The 19,042-nt window shown below is 50.0% G+C and overlaps 1 protein-coding gene and 1 pseudogene across 1 annotated transcript; both read right to left on the bottom strand.

Annotated features, from left to right (window-relative positions):
• Positions 1–5,212: 5,212 nt before the first annotated feature.
• Positions 5,213–14,590, bottom strand: ZP3 (zona pellucida glycoprotein 3). Its single transcript, XM_059691836.1, has 8 exons — positions 14,221–14,590; positions 12,168–12,286; positions 9,887–9,990; positions 9,640–9,817; positions 9,426–9,543; positions 6,182–6,273; positions 5,914–6,041; positions 5,213–5,453 (listed from the first exon to the last, which is right to left on the bottom strand). Exons 1-8 carry the CDS (start codon positions 14,503–14,505, stop codon positions 5,254–5,256), a joined length of 1,224 nt encoding a protein of 407 aa, XP_059547819.1. The 5' UTR covers positions 14,506–14,590; the 3' UTR covers positions 5,213–5,253.
• Positions 14,591–17,615: 3,025 nt separating this feature from the next.
• On the bottom strand, positions 17,616–18,273 carry LOC132232364 (peptidyl-prolyl cis-trans isomerase A-like; annotated as a pseudogene).
• Positions 18,274–19,042: the final 769 nt, after the last annotated feature.

Below are 19,042 nucleotides of genomic sequence, written 5' to 3'. Positions count from 1 at the left end.
ACTACACGGAGGCCATTGGTGACCACAGAGTGTTTCCATTGACAGGTAGGAGCTGGAGCAGATAAACCTGTGGTCATGAAGGTCAGGAATGCAATCTAGGAGTAGACAGCTCTTTCAAGAACAATCTTTGTGTCCCACATGCTGTGCAGCTGGGTGGAGGGGGCAGCAGAGGATAAACTCACTTGTGTGTAATGATGCCACTTACATAAGGTTGCCCATGGCTATGTGCGCCTGGAAGGACACCAGCCAACACAGTAACAGCCAAGGGGCAGGATAGCGGGTGAATTTCACTTTCTTTGTACTTTTCCTGTATCATTTGAGTGTGTCCCAATGAATAGTTTCCATTTTTATAACCTGAAAAGAAAGACTATATTTGGGGGGAAATAATGAGTTCTGATCATGAAAAGAAGCAAAATAGGACAGCAGCAAGAGGGAGCATGGGGAGACGGCACTTCTACTTTTTAGACAGGAGAGAGGGATGTGCCGTGTCCTGTGGCTGCAGCAGGATGGCCCTCAGGAAGCCGGAAGTGAGGGAAACAGGATTGGCCACCTGCAAACTGAACTGTAAACCAATATACAGAGCAAAGGGGCAGAAACACCTGCACAGCTGAAGGAGGCTGGTTGAATAACCCTGGAATGCTAGGTAGAAAGACTGAGGAAGACTCACAGGCCTATTGTTAAGTAAAAAGGGTAAGAAAGGTGAAAAAAGGAACTTTCCGAGCAGAGTGTAAAGTAGAACATGTACCTATTTGTGTGGGGGGTAGGGCTGGGGGAATGTTGTTTTGTTTTGTTTTGAATGCACAAACAGGCTTGTGGTATAGAAAATTTCTGGGAGGAAACCTAAGATGCTCCAACACAGTAGGGGATGAGCTAAGATTTTTATTTACTATGTACTTATGCTATTTGTTTTCTATTAGAAATGTGACAATGCGCGCGCACACACACACACACACACACACACACACACACACACAGTGGATCAGGTTTGCCTTGCACACAGGCAGGAAGCCTAGGGGTAAGTGGGAGCTAAAACCTTTCTGGCCGGGGCTCTTTGTCCTAAATCATCTGCCCAGAGAGGCAGCTTTTTTATTTCTTAATATCTCAAAGGCTGGAGTTTGTGTAGCTCTCAGGCCTTCCCAAGCAACTGAGAATGAATGACATGGCCCAAGATGGAATGTGGCTATTAGCCATGGAATGGGGAGTGGTGGCTGCGAGAAACTAAGAGAAACTTAAATTTTTTTAAAAAAAGTTCTTAAACCTTACTCCAGGTGTCAGGGTTTACTGCTTTCAAAGGCTGCAATCCTGGAACCAGCCCCCAGCTCTCCCTGGAGCAAGAACGGATCAAAGTAAACCCAGGCCGCAGTTAATGGGCTTGAGCACTTTCTGATGCTTTGCTTGTGAAGGCAGAATTCTGTTGCTCAGTCAGTGCCTCAGCTAATTGGCCTCCGTCCAACACTCTGAAGGGAGTGTCTGATTAGAAGCCACAGCTGCTTTGCTCATTATTTCTATTTAATAACACCTGGCATCTCTGGGTGATGGTGCCCGCTCAGGACCCAGGTGTGACCTACACAGCCAATAAAAGTACAATGGCGCCCTAGCCGGTTTGGCTCAGCGGATAGAGCGTCGGCCTGCAGACTCAAGGGTCCCAGGTTCGATTCCGGTCAAGGGCATGTACCTTGGTTGCGGGCACATCCCCAGTGGGGGGACGTGCAAGAGGTAGCTGATCGATGTTTCCCTCTCATTGATGTTTCTAACTCCCTATCCCTCTCCCCTCCTCTCTGTAAAAAATCTATAAAATATATTAAAAAAATAAAAGTACAATGGCTTTGCAGCCCCCTCCCCTAAAGGAATCGTCTTATGTAAGTCCTGCCCCGTGGAACACATTTTTAACTGGCTCATCCTTGCTAGTTCCCTTGCGGCAAATCCCAAATGCACTGCACTCAGGGAATTCATCTAAGGAGTTTGCTTTTACACTAAATAGTCACACTGGATCTGTATTCCCCCGCCCACTCCTCCCCACCCCCATCCCCAGATAGTGTTCTAGTTATAAGTTCTCTGGCACCCTGGTTTGGGATCTAGAGTTGCTCAAGAGAAGGGATTGATTATAGTGTGTGGACAAACCAGACTTGTTATCCTAAAGCCTGAGGGCGAGAGGCCCCTTGGGAAACACAGTTTTATCTTTCTGGTGGTATCCAACCTTCCCATGAAATCTTCCATTCTGCCCACGGGAGAAGCCATTTGTGCATCCATCAGCAAATTCATTTCTGCATTCCTGCTTGCCTTTTAGATAAATCTGTTATTTGCAATTTCCTTTGAAGCAGTGTTTTACATCTTAGTTTCCTCAATTGAATGAGTTAAAACAAAATCTTTGACTCATTTTCTTTTTGTATTTGCATCATCATGACTTTACTTTTTTCCTCTCTTGTCCTTTAACATACCTCATCCCTTTTTTTTCCTGACTGACTGCAAAGGCAAAGTTTTAAACCTGCACAAAAAGTATAAGTTCACGAGAATGTCACGGGATAGAACATGAAGCTACCCCACACACCAGGGGAAGGGGAGCTGTAAGCCATGAAATCAAGACGACTGTCAGTCCTCTGCCACCTCCCTCCCTTTCCCACTCAGGTGCCATCGTGAGGAGGAAGGCAGGACCCTCTGACATTACTGCTGGAGGCTGCCTCTGGGGCCTGCCCAGGGCCCGCTTCATGCTGAGTTGAGGCCATCTGGGGCTAACTTTCAGGTCAATTCCTAGTCACACTTCCTCTGCACACCAGGCACATCTGCTTCCTCTTTCTGCCGAAGACAACAGAAGTTGAATGAGAGATGAGTTCCCAGGGTGTCGCAACATCCAGGAACATGAGGGCAAGTGATGGGTGTTGAGGCAGGGACAGTCCCTAGGGTGTCCTGGGAGTAGCCTTTGCCTATCGAACAGCTTGGGTTGAACACATGCTGGACACCACGCTTCATGTTCATCCTCACAACAACCCTGAAGGGGAGAACTTCCTCATCTGAAACAGGATGTTGCTAGGCAGCGGTCCACAGGCGCAGTCAGGGGTAGAGCTGGGTGCTTGAGAGACAAGCCATCTGGCCCTGAGCGTCCTGCTGCGTGAACCAGGATCCCACATCCAACCTCCAGACATTCCCTTCCTACAGCTGAAGGGACCTGCCAAGCCCGCAGTGGCAAGGAGACGGGCTTTCTCTCAGCCTCCAGGCCACGCTCCCTGCTGCTTCAGTTGACTTCCCTAACAGGCATGGTCCATCCGTGGCACTCAGGCCCCTTAATGGCTCCTTTTCACCAGCCCCACTCCCTCTACTCCATCCTCCTCCAGGGCACAGCTTCTCCCTGTTGTCTCCTCCCTCCACACCCGCTCCTCCCACTTTGCTTGTCTAGCACCTGATAGTTCTTTGAGCCTTTGCTACAGGATCACTAACTCCAGGAAGCCCACCCCTCCTACACCTAGTCTTTTACCCCCTCACACAGCACATCGTGACCTACTTGGGGGGCATGATTCCTTCTTGATACAAACCCCCTGACCCAGTGCGCTTCAACACACCTGAATCACTAGGCACCTGAATCACTAGGGGATTTTGTTAAGATGCAGATTCTGGGATGGGGCCTAAAACATTACCCTTCCCACAAATCCCCAGGTGATGCCAATGGTGTTTGCAGATCAGGCTAGGAGGGGCAAGGACCTAGGTCGTGGTCCTTTCTGTACTTCTCAGACCCAGAATCACAAGACCCTGCTCTGAATGTACTTTAGACATCTGCTTCTATGCCCATGTCAACACATCTGAGCCTCTTGCCTCAGCCAGACCCAAGGCCACGGAAACAGCCATAAGACATGACATTTATTGGCTCCAATCAGTTTATGCTTAACCACCTGGCCAGCAGGTACCAGCCTATTTTGCCTCTGAGGACCTCAGGACTCACAACAAGTACCTAGAAAAGCTGGGATTCTGCAGTGAAGGCAACCTTCACCCAGAGAGAAGGAGTGAGTCCCGTCTCAGGTGATGCTGGAGCCAGCTAAGGGCCAGCCCACTCTGAGAGGCTTCACAGCTTTTGCCCCAACTTTTGTCTTGGCCTCCTTGGAAACAGGACATTATAGTTGTCCCTGGGAAGATGAACTTTCCCCCCAGGAAGGACATGTGGCTGAAAGCCAGGGAAATATAGACTTGCCTTCACAAACCAGCCTGGCCTCTCCGCTATATAGACAGGCAGACTCACACTAGGGGCACAACAGCATTTAAGATTGTGCTATTTGAACCCATGGTGCTGTTCTACAGTCTGTCCCTCCCCCACAACCACTCCAATTCACCCCCATCTGTAGTCACTGCACAACACCCCAAAGGTTACCTTCTTCTGTGGACGAAAGGGGCCCCGTGCTAACCTGACAAGCTCAGGGGAGGCCTGCATGATGGTCTTGCAAACTCAGAGACCTAAAGTAACCACAGAAGGATGGTCTGAAATTAAACTTTAACTAAAAGCAGTTATGGTGGGTAGTTACATCCTCGGCCGGTATCTTCACTGACAAGGTCAACCTTTACCTTAACTGAGCTTGTCTTTTTGCATCTATAGCAGTGGTTCTCAACCTTGGCTGCACATTAGAATCACCTGGGAATCTTTTTAAAATCCTGATTTCTGGGCCTCAGCCTCCGGAAATTCTGTTTCTTTGTTACTAATGTTGTGGCCCCACCTCATAACAAAGAAACAGAATTTCCGGAGGCTGAGGCCCAGAAATCAGGATTTTAAAAAGATTCCCAGGTGATTCTAATGTGCAGCCAAGGTTGAGAACCACTGATCTATAGTAACATATCCTTGACATGTCTGGGTAACTTGTAACTTCCCTTTTTCCAAACCCCTTGGGGCTCAACCTAATGTGCCTGGGCACCAGGACAGATACCACAAATTCCTTCATTGTTATCATGTTAATTGTTCCTGCACCCACCTAAGTATGTGTCTATCATTTTACTTTTTATCCAATCCCAGGGGTACCCTCCCTCCCCCCCCCCCCCCCGCTTTACTTTCTCCTGCCTCTCTAATCTATCACCAGTGAATTTCATGTAACCCACCTACATCCCTTCCTTTGATTGCAGTGTATAAAAATAGATGAGAAACCACCATTCTCTGGAGCATTATCCCAATGCGTTGAGATTGCTTCCTGGCAATTGTTGACAGTTTGGCTCAAATTCACAAAATTCTTTACAGGTTTGAATGTTTTGTTCACACTTCTTTTATTGGGGAGCATACACAGGTCACTTCCCAGGGTGGAAAGCAGCCCGACGCCACTTGGCAAGACCCAGAACAATGTTGGCCAGAGTCAGGGATGCCACCATTGCTAGGACTAACCCCAGCATCCAAGAGGTGAGAGAAGAGGTCGACTCCTCCACGTCAGGGTTACCAGTCTTTCCCAAGAAGATCAGTGGCCCCACCGTGACATCTGCCTCTTCTGTCACTGAAAGATAAGACATCGAAGGGTCACCTTTGTCCCTCACCAGGAATCGGGTTAGGGGTTTTGCTCTGCCTCAGTGGTCTGAACTAGGTTTTGTTTTAATCAAGAAAGCTCAAGCCCTAGCCGGTTGGCTCAGTGGATAGAGCATTGGCCTGTGGACTAAAGAGTTCCAGGTTTGATTCCAGTGGAGGGCACGTGCCCGGGTTGCAGACTTGATCCCCAATAGGGGGCATGCAGAAGGCAGCTGATCAATGATTCTCATCATTGATGCTTCTCTCTCTCTCTCCCTCTCCCTTCCGCTCTAATAAAAATATATTTTGTTTAAAAAGGAAGCTCAAAATTGCACCCCTAGGAGTAAACATCTTTAAATGGGGGACGAAGGAGAAGAACGTTACCCTAAAGTGACAGCAGGTACCCTAGACCAAGGGGAGAGCAATAGCCCTATGGCCACCGTAAGACCTACCGTGCCTGCGCCTGCGGGAAGCAGACTCTTGCCCCTGTCCCACCAGTCTCCTCGAACGAGTTGGAATGCCACAGCTGCCCTTGTTACAGCAGTGACAGATATCAGCAGTGCCTTCTACTGGGGACCAGCTGAGAGGGAAAGACGAGAGGATTAGATGACTGGGTTGCCTGCAAGAAGCAGTTTGCTGATAATATTTATGTTGGGGAACAGACACAAGGGTGGTCAATCAGGTTTTCTACCCCAGCCATGTCCAATCTCATCTCCTCACCTGTTGGAGGACTTGCTGAAGGAACAGGCTTTGTTTAGTTGGTCTGGGACTTGGTCAGCTGAAGTGACCTTCAGATGGCAGGTGATATATATCTGGAAGTAAAAGCAGTTATTACTAGGGGAGTTCTAAGCTGTATCAGTGATTTTAATAAGTCGTTTCTTATATAACCCTTAACCCTTGAGGGGAAGGGTGAAGAGCTTCATTTTAGAGATGGGGCAACAGAAGGTCAGAGATTAACTTGTCTAAAACTTCAGAGCAAGTAGCAAATTGGACTCTAAATTGGAACCCATCATCTTTACTTTCCCAGCCTCTCCCAAACTTGTCTAATCACCAAGCATGCCCAACCGAGGCCCATTAAGTCAGAACCTTGGGGCCAGGGGCCAGGGATCAAGCCCAAAGGGGCCATTATCCCCCGACCACCTGGAGTAGGTAAAATTTTGACAAAGCCAGGGCTCAGGTCAGCTCTGGTCCTCTTGCTAGGACACCTCAGCCAGAGGTCCTATTTTATACTCTACGTGGTACATCAACAGCCCCCTGCCAACCCTGCAAGGGCATGGAAATTCTATCACCTTCTCTCTGAAGCCTTCTGCAGAGTCACAAACCTTGGCCACCACCTAGTGGCCAAGTATACAGGCAGGGAAACCATTTTGGAAACAAACAAGGCAGGAGGCACTTCTATCTGCCCCACCACAGAAGGGTTCTGGGGCCTTGAAGAGCCCCTGTTCCAGAAGGGAACTGTTCTTATCCTCAGCACATTTTTCTGATGCTAACTGGGGCCTAAGATCCTAGGGTGGTTCCCCATTAGCTCTTGAATAAGCTGTTCCTTCTCCCTTGTGCCATGGCCACAGTCAGCCAGGCCACACAGCCCACCTTTGAGGGAGAACCCTCCCAGAGCTCGGGCTACCTTCCACTGATCAGCATTGTCCTCTGGTCTCTAGTTACCTCCCTCTCCCTGGAGATGCAGATACCAGCGCAGGCAACCACCTGTATAAAAACTTAGGCCCGTCCTCCCCACTGGACCACCCCTGAAGTCAATCTCAACTCCCTATCCCCAAAAGAATCCTCTAGCCCAGGGGTGGGCGAACTTTTTGACTTGAGGGCCACAATGGGTTCTTAAACTGGACCGGAGGGCCGGAACAAAAGCATGGACGGAGTGTTTGTGTGAACTAATATAAATTCAAAGTAAACATCATTACATAAAAGGGTACGGTCTTTTTTTTTTAGTTTTATTCATTTCAAACGGGCCGGATCCGGCCCGCGGGCCGTAGTTTGCCCACGGCTGCTCTAGCCTATGACCCACAAGGGGGGACCAGGACCCTGTCTCAAAGTCAGTTCTCCTTTATTCCCAGTTCCGTTCAACCCAGGACCTGTTATCAGAAGCTTCGGGACATCGCACTAACAGCTTTAATTCCCGCCCCTCCTGCTACCTACCAGTCTGTATCAAACTATTTCTGTTCTCAGAACAGAACTGCGGGCAAGGTGAGGGAGCAGCAACATACTCTTCTACAAATTCACACTGCTTGCCCCTAATGCCTCCCAGCCTTTGAGCCTCTGGTTCAGTGGTTTGCAAATCTGGCTGCTTATTAGAGTCACGGGGAGCTTAAGTGGCTTTTGATGCATTTTCAAGTAAAACAAGACAGACTAGTGGATGGATGATGCTATAGTAAAACATTAATGGTAGAACCTAGATGGTAGGTACATAGGTGTTTGCTATAAAATTCTTTCAGGGTAATGTTTGAAGATTTTTATAAGATGTTGGAAAAGGCGATGCCAGGCCCCACCCCAGTTAAGTGAAACTATATGGGAATATATGCAAGTATCATAATCACTTTCCAGGGGATTAGTATAGAGCTAGAGTTGAGAACCCCTGTTTTAATCCCTTCTCCCTCCTGACCAGCTATTCCAAACTTTACAACCCCTATTTCTAACTTGCTTAAAAGCTACTTGAGCCCAGCTGGCATGGCTCAGTGGTTGAGCATCAACCTATGAGCCAGAGGGTCATGGTTGGATTCCTGGTTAGGGCACATGCCTGGGTTGCAGGCTCCATCCCCAGTAGGGAGCATGCAGGAGGAAGCCGATCAATGATTCTCTCTCATCATTAATGTTTCTCTCTCCCTCTCCCTTCTTCTCTAAAATCAATATATATATATATATATTTTTAAAAATATAAGCTACTTGATTTTTATTTGTAAAATTCTACCAGCACTGTCTGACTAGAGGGCAGTCCTTCTACCTGTGCTTCCTGCCCCATATGTCCATACCTCAGTCACCAGGAGCAGTCTACACTTTAGCTCCCACTCCCTCCATCCCCTTAGTTTCAAGTGGGCTTTCTCACTCAGTGGTTCTGAAGGGGTGGCCCCCAGAGCCACAGCAACAGCCATCGGAGACTTGTCAGCAATGCAGATTCTAGGCTCCAATCCAGACCTACTGAGCCAGACCCTGGAGGCAGGGCCCAACAATATAGTTCAATGGGCCCTCTGCGATGCTGATGCATTTGGGTTTCACAAAGTCACTGGTCTAGCCCAGTGGTCGGCAAACTCATTGGTCAACAGAGCCAAATATCAACAGTACTATTGAAATTTCTTTTGAGAGCCAAATTTTCTAAACTTAAACTATATAGGTAGGTACATTGTTATTAACTTAATTAGGGTACTCCTAAGGCTTAGGAAGAGCCACACTCAAGGGGCCAAAGAGCTGCATGTGGCTCGCGAACCGAAGTTTGCCAACCACGGGTCTAGTCTATGATCAAGTTTAAGATGCTTCACTGTATGAAAAATTCTCACCTGCTTTCCTTGCCCTTCTAGAAACCCTCCAGAAAGCTGACACCTGCTTTTGTCAACTCCTTTACCCAACCCCTCATTATCTGGGTTCTGGCCCTGCTGACCTTGGCAAGGACAAGATCAGTGACCTGGTCACCAAATACCATGGTTGTTGGTGCTCATCTTATTTGAACCATCAGCTAAGTCTCCTGGGTTCCTCTTCTACTTTGTTCTATTTCTAGGACCCCCGATTCTGTCTCTATCCTTCATGGGTTTTCCACCTGTCCAGGGGACTGCATCACCCATGCCTTCTCCTTGAAGATCTCTCTAGAGCCTATGGCTTTATCTACTTGGCAAGTTGTGGAGTTACTAGGCGGGTGGCAGAGCTATCCAGTTATTACTCGAGACAACCAGTGGGCTAAAGCAGCAGAGTAAGCCTGATCGGCCTGACCCCTAAAGTTCTGGGTATGAAAAAGAGGTATTACCATGTTTCTGGAGTCATTAGCGAAGTGGAACACATCCACTGTGAACTGGAGAGTCTCTGGCCCCGGTCTGGGTGCTTTGAAAGCGGATGAAGCGTCGGAGAGGCCATCCACGAGACAACTTTGAAGAGAATGAGGGAAGAAGGAAGTTAAAGGCCGGGGAAGGTGGCATAGGCCATGTTATGCGGTTTCCCCAGAAAGGCAGCCCAGCCCTCACCCATGGAAGTCCACAATGGTGTGATAAGGGGAGGCATTCCGGTTTGGCGTCGGTGTAGCCACACAGTGGTCCACGAACAGTCGCAGGGGCACATGGCTGCCAGTGTGAACTTCGGCCTGGAGGTGGGCTGTATCTCCCAGCTGGAAGGTGGGGGACCTCTTCTTAGAGCTCCAGTTCTCTGAGGGACACAGTCAGGAGTGAGAGCCTCTCCCTGGCAGAGCTCCCCCTGCCAGCCCTCCTTGCTTACCCTCCATCAGGTACAGGGAGAAAACCAGCTTCTCCTCCGAAAACACTGTGGTCCTGAAGGGCACCCAGGTGGGCAGGATGGCATGGCTGCTCACATTGCCCTGCCTGGGAAGAGAACAGGAGCTACCTGTCGTGGGGTTCACCCCTGTGGCTCCACATTAGAGGGGGGTCTCACTTCTACCTCATTGCAAAGTCAGACAGCTAGTCCAGGCAGCTGAACAGACACGAAGTCTGAGCCTGTCCCTTAACATCCTGTACTCAACACGTGTGTGTGGTTCCTCCCAGCCACAAGGACATCCGAGCTACAGCATGAAGACAGATATCTCAAGTTCCTTTGGTTTCTAGACCCACATCTGCTCCTTGTTAAGTTTCACCTGGGAGGCTCAGGTGCAGGGTCTGAGGCCACAGCCCCTCTCTGTACCACTCAGGATTCTTGAGGCCAGTCCTAGAGAAGAAGTCCTTCAGAGACAAATGCAGTTAGGCCTCTGGCTCTTGAGAAGCCAGCGAGATACTCTGAGCCTGAACTGAGACAGGAAGTCCCTGGAAGCAGTCGGGTGTCTCAAGACATCTGCCCTGCTGACCCCAGGGGGTTCTCATGGAAAAGCCTACTTCGAGAACCAGACCTCCGCGAACTGGAGCTGGGATGAGGTATCTCAGCCCGAGACGAGCCTCCCCGCGGCCTGCAGACATCAGGCCAGGTGAGCCAACATGCTCAGCTCAGTCCCAAGCAGAGCTCTTTTGAAGTGAGAGATGGCCATGATCCCAGGAAGGCTTCAAGTCTCTCTGGCCAATAGGAGGGCAGGCACAGAGCCCTGCCCTTGGCGACTCCATCTCCCCCACCCAACATCATCAGGCACCCAGCTCCTCCAGCTCTCCTTAGCTCCCTCAAGTCAGCTGCCACAGGTCAGGTCTAACCTCATTCCAGTCTCCAGCTGGTCCCACCAGCTCCCGCATGTCTCTCCCACCAGCTACCTGAGGACCTTCCAGGTGGAAGAATCATTTCTCACTCATTCTGCTTGATGCTTGGGGCAGGGCACCTGCTAACTGAGCCTGGACACCTTCACTGCATCTCTCGGCCTTTAGAACCCATCTGTCCCCCTCCATTTATTAAGCCATAGGCACCAGGCCCCCAGGCTGTAGCCCCTACTAGTGACTCACTGCTCTCCGGGGCGGGGGTGGGGGTGGGGGGGGTGGCTCTGCCTAGACCCGTGGTCGGCAAACCTCGGCTTGGCAAACCAAGGCTCACGAGCCACATGCGGCTCTTTGGCCCCTTGAGTGTGGCTCTTCCACAAAATACCACGTGCGGGCGTGCACATACAGTGCGATTGAAACTTCGTAGCCCATGCGCAGAAGTCAGTATTTTGTGGAAGAGCCACACTCAAGGGGCCAAAGAGCCGCATGTGGCTCTCGAGCCTTGGTTTGCCAAGCCACGGTTTGCCGACCACTGGCCTAGACTGTCTCAGCCCCACCTCTCCCAAGGCCCCATCCAGGATCTTGTTCTTGGAACTCCTCCCTTGACCTCTCTCCCGGCACATGCTCATCCCTGTCCCCTCATGGTATCAGCACCACCCTCCCCTGCCTTCCCCCAGGGGGGCGGACAGGGATCAAGGCCTACACTCTGCACTCAGCCCAGCACAGGGCCCTGTGGTGTGTTATAAGCCACAGCCACCCTCTCCTCACACCTCCGTGCGGAGTTCACGGGCACTGCTTAGTGCTCAGGGCTTGAGGGGCTTCCCCCACCCACACACTGTACTGGGCTAAACCACAGGGAAACAGCAGATGTGGGCCAGAGCTTGGAACCTCTCCCTACACCAGTGGTTGTCAACCTTGGCCGCACATTAGAATCACCTGGGAATCTTTTTAAAATCCTGATTTCTGGGCCTCAGCCTCCGGAAATTCTGTTTCTTTGTTATGGGGTGGGGCCACAACATTAGTAACAAAGAAACAGAATTTCCGGAGGATGAGGCCCAGAAGTCAGGATTTTAAAAAGGTTCCCAGGTGATTCTAATGTGCAGCCAAGGTTGAGAACCACTGCCCTACGCTATTGAAAAAGTGTTCTGAACTCCAAGGGGGGCCTGGACAGCTTTCACCCAGAGGCGGCTGTGGCCCAGAGCATTTCAGAGGCTCAGGAGGCCCCTGACTCCACCCAGGGCTGAGGGCAGTGACCACAGCCCAAGCACTTCCACCTTCTCGCAGCCATGCTGCCAGATGCTGCTGGGAGGCCGACAGGATTGCCAAGGGGCCTTGGCACCAGTGGCAGCGACAGCTCCTCCCACACTGACCTGGGGAAGCGGCATTCTATGGGCACCTCCACGCGGTTCGTCCTCACGATGGACAGATTTCCAACGGGGCGGGGGGTGTGGAGCAGGAAGGTGCTGTACACCAAGGCATCCTCTGTCACCTGAAGGAAAGGGCAGGGTCAGCCCCACCAGCTTCACCTGTCAGAGGTGGGCCCAACCTCTGCAAGGGAGCAGGGAGGGGAGCCCAAAGGAGGCCGGGAGAACACAGGCCCGGACCCAAAGCCTGCTCTGCCGTGACCCATGGGAGAGCCTGGACAGGCACTACCCTCACACCTCAGTTTTTTTGTTCCTGAAATGTTGAGGGCTCCGCAGGGGTCTGGTTTGCTCCCAGAGGTAGGTGTTGGGCAGGTTCCTCTGCTCAGGCTGCCACCCCCACCCCAAGACACACCCAGTTTCCTCTTCCAGGGGAGGCCTGCAGCCAAGAAAGCCACCAGGATGAAGCCAGAAACTTCCAAGTTACAGTGGGGCCTTGACTTACGAGTTTAATTCATTCCCAGACCGAGCTCATTAAGGAGCTCGTTAACTCAAATTACTCTATCAACTCAATGCAAAAAATGTACTTTGATTTCTAGACCCACATCTGCTCCTTGTTAAGCTCCCCTTGGAGGCTCGGTCAGCACTTATGGTGCCCTCCCTCTTCTGACTTATTCTCTCGCCCATTTCACAGAAAGCCAAATTGGTTCCACTGGTTGCCTAAGGCAGGCTGAGTACAGGCAGGTGCAACCGGAGCAATTTGCAGCTTCTAATCAGCTTTTCAGGAGATCACCTGGGGCCCAAGTGGTTGCCTGGCCCGCCCAACCCCTCAATCTTCAGGGGAGAGTCCTAGCTTTCCATTAAAGAGTGCCCAGTCAGAGTTGGTCCGAAGGTTGTGGGTTATTGTTAAGCTGATTAAAGATTGCCCAGGCAGACCAGCTGCAGAATTTGTGAGGCCCACTGCAAAATGAAAATGTTCAGAAGTTAAGATTTTCAGGACAGCAGGGCATTAAACCACGCGTGGGCCTGAGGAACTGCACAGGAGTCATTCCCAAGCAGCCCTGCCCCAGGTGATCCTTATCAGGCAAGATTGGGAAACCAATCATGGGAAACGCTGCACTTGGCAGGCTAGTGGAGTCATCTGGGATCTTAAAGATACTGATGTCTGGCTCCCACTTCTGGTTTAGTGCAGGATATGGGAACTGGGAGTTCTAAAAGCCCCAGCATAGTTTTAACAGCTGAATCTAATGCAAGGATTTGAGAGTGACTAAGCTAGAATAATTCCTTAAATACCTACTGCACCTCTCCGGCTTCCCAGCCCGCCCCCCAGGGATACAAGGGCCCAGCAGTCTTCAAGGCAAACCCTGGGAACCACACCTAAAGCTCGAGCTCCAGGGGATGCCTCCAGGGGCTGGGCTTGTCCCGCCCCAGCCAACTACTAAGATTTAAGTCCAGAGCTGGGTGGGCAGAAGTGGGAGCCCCATGATGGAGGGGAGGACAGGTTCTCCATGAAGCAGAATGAAGTTGGTCCGGGATTGTGGACCAGCTGGGGATCTGTGCCCCGCCAGCCCTGCCCTGCTGGAAGGCCCCTCCTAGTCTGAGGATAGCAGTTTTGTGATAGCATTGATGAGATGCCCAATTGAGTTCAATTAGCCTGTGGTCAAATTGGTGTCGTTATAGACCATTTTGCTGAAAGGCACAGAACCTATTCATGACACTGAGGACTTACTAACCCCCCACTTTAGCGGAGAGGTCTGGCTTAGACAACTCATTTCTCCTCCTGAACATGCCTCCCACATTAGGCCCTCACTCCCCAGCCTGACCTAAAATGCACTGCCTTCTGGACTCCACCCCACCTACCTGATTTGGCCAACTAAAGGCAGGAGCCACCAACTCTCCCCCCACAGCCCACAGCCCGGCTTTAGGCCTCAGGTGCTCATCCTCCCACCCCACAAGTGAAAGGGAGCTGCCCTCGTCCCAGCCACACTGTCCCTGAATCCACACTCCCCATTGCGGGCCACCTCTCCCACGTCCTCCCACCCATGCCAGGCCCAAGCCTCACCTGCAGGCTGTTGCCACACTCATGCAGCCCAACCTCAAACCTGACCACATCATCGGTGTCCATAGAGACCAGGGGCTCACAGTCCTCGGGGCCCAGGGTGAGGTCTGCAGGCCTGATGAGCTTCCCGGTGCCGAAAAGGTCCTTGCTGACAGTGACCACGAGCTGGGCCTCCAGACACTTCACCACAACGCGGGGAGTCCCTCTCTGCCATATGGGCTGGGAGTAGCAGAGCTCCGTGCCTCCCCAGAGCAGAAAGCAGATGAAAAGCCCATAGCTCGGCGCCATGACACCTACAAACACTCCCTCTAGTAACTGCTGGGCAGCCACCCCTGCCCTCTTATACCCTGGATGATGGCCACTCACACCTGGGCTCCCACCTGCCCCCCTTCCTCAGCCAATCCAGGCAGCCAGGCCCTTGTGCTCACATTGGCACTCCGTGCGGCAGCGCGGGCATCACCTGGAGCTTGTTAGCAATGCAGGCTCTCAGCCCACCCCAAACTACAGGGCCAGAATCAGCTTTACACTCCCTCCCCAACTGATTTGTATTCATGTTAAAGTTTGAGAAGTGTGGGCTGGCAGCCTGGCCAATCATAATTTCTCATCCCTTTCTACTCCCACCCCACGTGCTGACCTCTCCTCATAGCCCACTGAGGGAGCTAAGAGCTGGCCCAGGTCGATGGGGGAGGCCAAGAGAAAGGTCTTGATTGAAGGGTGGGTGGAATTTTATTGGAGAAGGCAGGTAGCTTATTCCAAGTCAGAGCGGGAAGAGGCATCCTTAGGAGCTGGCAAATTTTGACCTGCTGCCCAACATTATGGAAGATAGGAGGGGAGGTCAGTTGAGGTAGAGGCAGCTGTGTGAGTAGAGGTGTAGAAAGGACACTGTATGGGCTGGGGAGGGGCAATTTCAGCTCAGAGTTGCTGGAGCTTCAGATTGGGGGTGGGAGTGGGGGCAGAGAAGCAAGAGTGGCAGTTTAGAGGGCTGGGGAGGACCACGAAGGTGCTGGCTGAGAGGCTGGATTTTACTCTGCAGTAGAGAAGCACCGCAGAGCGGCTGAATCAGGTGCGTAATCTGCTAGCTCGGCCTGGAAGCCGTTGACTGGAATCAAGGGTCAGAGGCTCCTGCGCCAGTCCTGATGGGAGAGGGTAGAGCAGGACGGACAGGGTCAGCATTTACAATGGCCTACTCTACCAGGCCTGGGTGAAACTCCTTCCGGAGGGGAGGAGAAATACAAAAATTAATGGCACTGATTCCTAGGGGTAGAAGTATGTACTCACTTGTAAATGCATGCCTCTAAAGTAATTGAACTATACACACACACAAAAAGAAAAGAAATAAATAAAATAAAGTAATTGAGCCATAAGTTTAAATTGCTGAAATACCCCATTGGGGTGTGTGTGTGTGTGTGTGTGTGTGTGTGTTTAATATTCTAGTTTACTTGTGGGAAGATAAATAAACGGAGGGAAGGAATTACCCCGACAACTTCCTCTGAGCTGATCAACATGGGGGTGGGGGGCAGATACAGTCAACAGAGAGAAGCAGGTAGGAACTCAGAGCTCAGGCTCCAAGCTCACCTCGGTGGCCTACCCCCGTGGAAGCCCCCTCTCTGGGTTTCCTGCCTTCCAGGCCCAGAGGGAGGGAGCCAGCTGTGGCCTGAGGCCCCGGTGGGACAGCTAGCTGAGAGACTGTACCCTACGAGGGGGCCTCCATACTTGTTACCTACGGCTGTGTGTTCGAGTTGTGTTCACAATAGGGTGGGGTGGGCTGGTAGTGAGAAACCAGGACCTCCCTGAAGCCTCATATCCACCCCCTCTTGCTCTCTGCCTCAGAGCTAACCCCCTGAGAAGACTTCAGAACAAAAGATATGAAGAAAGTGGTGAGGGTCAGATGAGGCATGTACTGGTGGGGGGAGTCTGATAAGGATAGGGGTGTCTTTTTTTTTAATATATTTTTATTGATTTCAGAGAGGAAGGGAGAGGGAGAGAGAGATAGAAACATCAATGATGAGATAGAATCATTGATGGCTGTTTCCTGCATGCCCCCCACTGGGGATTGAGCCCGAAACTGGGGCATGTGCCCTTGACAGGAATCGAACCCAGGACCCTTTTCAGTCCTCAGGCCGATGCTCTATCCACTGAGCCAAACCAGCTAGGGCGATAGGGGTGTCTTTATATGCATGGAGTGGTGGTTAGCAAGTGGTATGGGGCTTGTGTTTCTCTTTTTTTGTTTCTGTTTTTGTGTGAGTGTGAGAGTGTGTGTGTGTGAGAGGGAGAGGGAAAAGGAGAAGAGAGAGAGAGAGAGAGAGAGAGAGAGAGAGAGAGAGAGAGAGAGAGAGAGAGAGAGAGATTCTCTTTTTTGGAAAGAGAACTAGAGACACCTCCATCAGGAAGCATGACCTGCCCAGCCCAAGCCAGATTCTGGGTCTTTTGCATTTTTTTTTTCTGGGAAGTGCTGCCCTCTGGTGGCCAGAATTCACCAAAGGCCCGGCCACCAGCCCAGAGCACAGCATTTCTCTTAACATTCCTTATTGCCCAGATATTGGTTTCTAAGTACTATTCCTCTGTAAAAGCAGAACCCAGGGATCCTTGGAGAGTTGGCTGATTCAAGGGTAAGGCCAAAAAACACAAGGAGACTCTGGAACATACTGTTAAGCCAAAAAAAAAAAAATGCTCACAAAATGACAAGGATGTGTCAAAAGAACACAAGAGGCAAACTTAATGGTGGTGGTGACTGGGGGGTGGGGGTGGCGGTGGGGGTGGGCAGAGGGAGGTAATCCCACTGGCCCAACTGGGGACAACTGTGCATCAATGAATAGGACAATAAAAACTACCCACTGAGTAAGAATCCATGAGCATCGTGCTGATGATAAAAACACACAGGTGGGAACACTTTTTCTGTAAAATTGAAATTTCCTTACACTAGAATGCCGGCTAATAACCATTTGCAATCATCATAGTAATAGATTCAGGCAAGAATTATCCGTGCATGTTAAAAAAATTAGTTGATGGCATGATGGAGATGTTAGCTAAATCTATGATGATGATATTTAGCAATATCAGTATCAAATCAATGTGCTGTACACCTTAAACTTCTACAATGTTATATGTCACTTATATCTTGATAAAGCTGGAGGAAAAGTTCTGAAGATGGATAGTAGTGATGGTTGCACAACAATGTGAATGTACTGAATTGTGCACTTAAAATTGCTTAAAATGGTAAATTTTATGGTATGTATGTTTTACCACAATAAACCTAGTTGATGGAAGTTTGAATGCATAGTTTCAAAGTTTCTCTCTAAAGATTCTTTATTAACTACAAAGGATTAAGTGGTGTTTTGGTTTTTTTTTGGACAGACAACTGTTTAGTTTTTATTTCATAATCATAAACTTAACTGCAATCCAGTCAGACTGGGAAGGGGTAAGGAAATTATGGAACCCAATAAACTGGCAAGAGCACAAAGATTATAGAACATTCCAAGCAAATCGGGGTGAAGGGGTGCTCCCCTGAGCTACAGAAGGAATGGTCTGGTGGTTAAGATAAAACACAAGTCAAATTTGGTAGAGTTGTCCACAGTCAGCACGTCTTGCTGGTCTTGCCATTCCTGGACCCAGAGCGCCATGGCTGTCACAATATCCAGGCCTTCCGTCACCTGGCGAAGGCCACATGCTTGCCATCCGACCACTCAGGCTTGGCAGCGCAGATGAGAAACTGGGAGCCGTTTGTGTTCGGTCCAGCCTTGGCCATGGACAAGCTGCCAGGACCTGTATGTTTCAGGACGAAGTTCCCATCCTCAGATTTCTCCCCATGGATGCACTCGCCGCCTGTGCCATTATGGCGTGTGAAGTCGCCACTATGGCACACAAATCCCGGGATAATTCCGTGAAAGCAGGAACCTTTATAACCAGGTCCTTTCTCCCCAGTGCTCAGAGCACGGACGTTTTCTGCCGTCTTTGGAACTTTGTCTGCAAACAGCTCGAAGGAGACGCGGCCCAAGGGCTCACCGTTGACGGTGATGTCGAAAACACGGTGGGGTTCACCATGGCTGGTCACGGGCGGCTTCGGGGCGGCGGCGTCTGCAAAGCTAAGTGGTTTCTTTATAGTGGATAAATCTGGCAGACACCACTTTAGCCATATTGTCAAAGTTAACTAACCATTAGTGGGATAATGGGATAAACTGACCTCAGGTGCCTCCTGATGTGAGGGGATGATGCCGAGTGTTTAGAAAAAATGCATGTATGGATATATATATATATATATATATATATGGATATGTGTATGTGTGTATATGTGTACATACATATATAGACACATATTTACACAAGTGTAAAGCGATACAAGAGAGAGCATGTGTAGCAAATGGTCACATTTGCTGAATCTGGGTAAAGGGCAAACAGAATTTCAAACCCTCTCTCACCCTGGCAGAGGAGCTCAGTTGGTTAGAGTGTCATCTCGATAAACCAAGGTTGCAGGTTTGATTCCTGGTCAGCGCACATACAAGAATCAGCCACTGGATGAGTGGACCAACAATCAATCAATCAATCAATCAACCTCTCTCTCTCTCTCTCTCTCTCTCTCTCTCTCTCAATTAAAAATATTTTAAAAATAAAAAAGTTAAAAATAAACCCTCTCTAAGTCAGATTCAAGTGAAAGAGAAGACAGTGGGATCCAATTTCAGAAAAAGGCTATTAACAAGTTTTCAAAAGCAACTGCTGAGACAAAATACGAGGTTACTTGGCATAAAGCAAACCAACAAAAGAGCTGTAAGATCTTTGAAGAAAATTTTATGAAACTTTATTGAAAATCATCAAAAAATACCTAAATGCA

This window comes from Myotis daubentonii, chromosome 4, assembly GCF_963259705.1.
Source record: "Myotis daubentonii chromosome 4, mMyoDau2.1, whole genome shotgun sequence".
NCBI classification, from domain to species: Eukaryota; Metazoa; Chordata; class Mammalia; order Chiroptera; family Vespertilionidae; genus Myotis; species Myotis daubentonii.
This window is presented reverse-complemented; position numbering and strand designations above follow the sequence as displayed.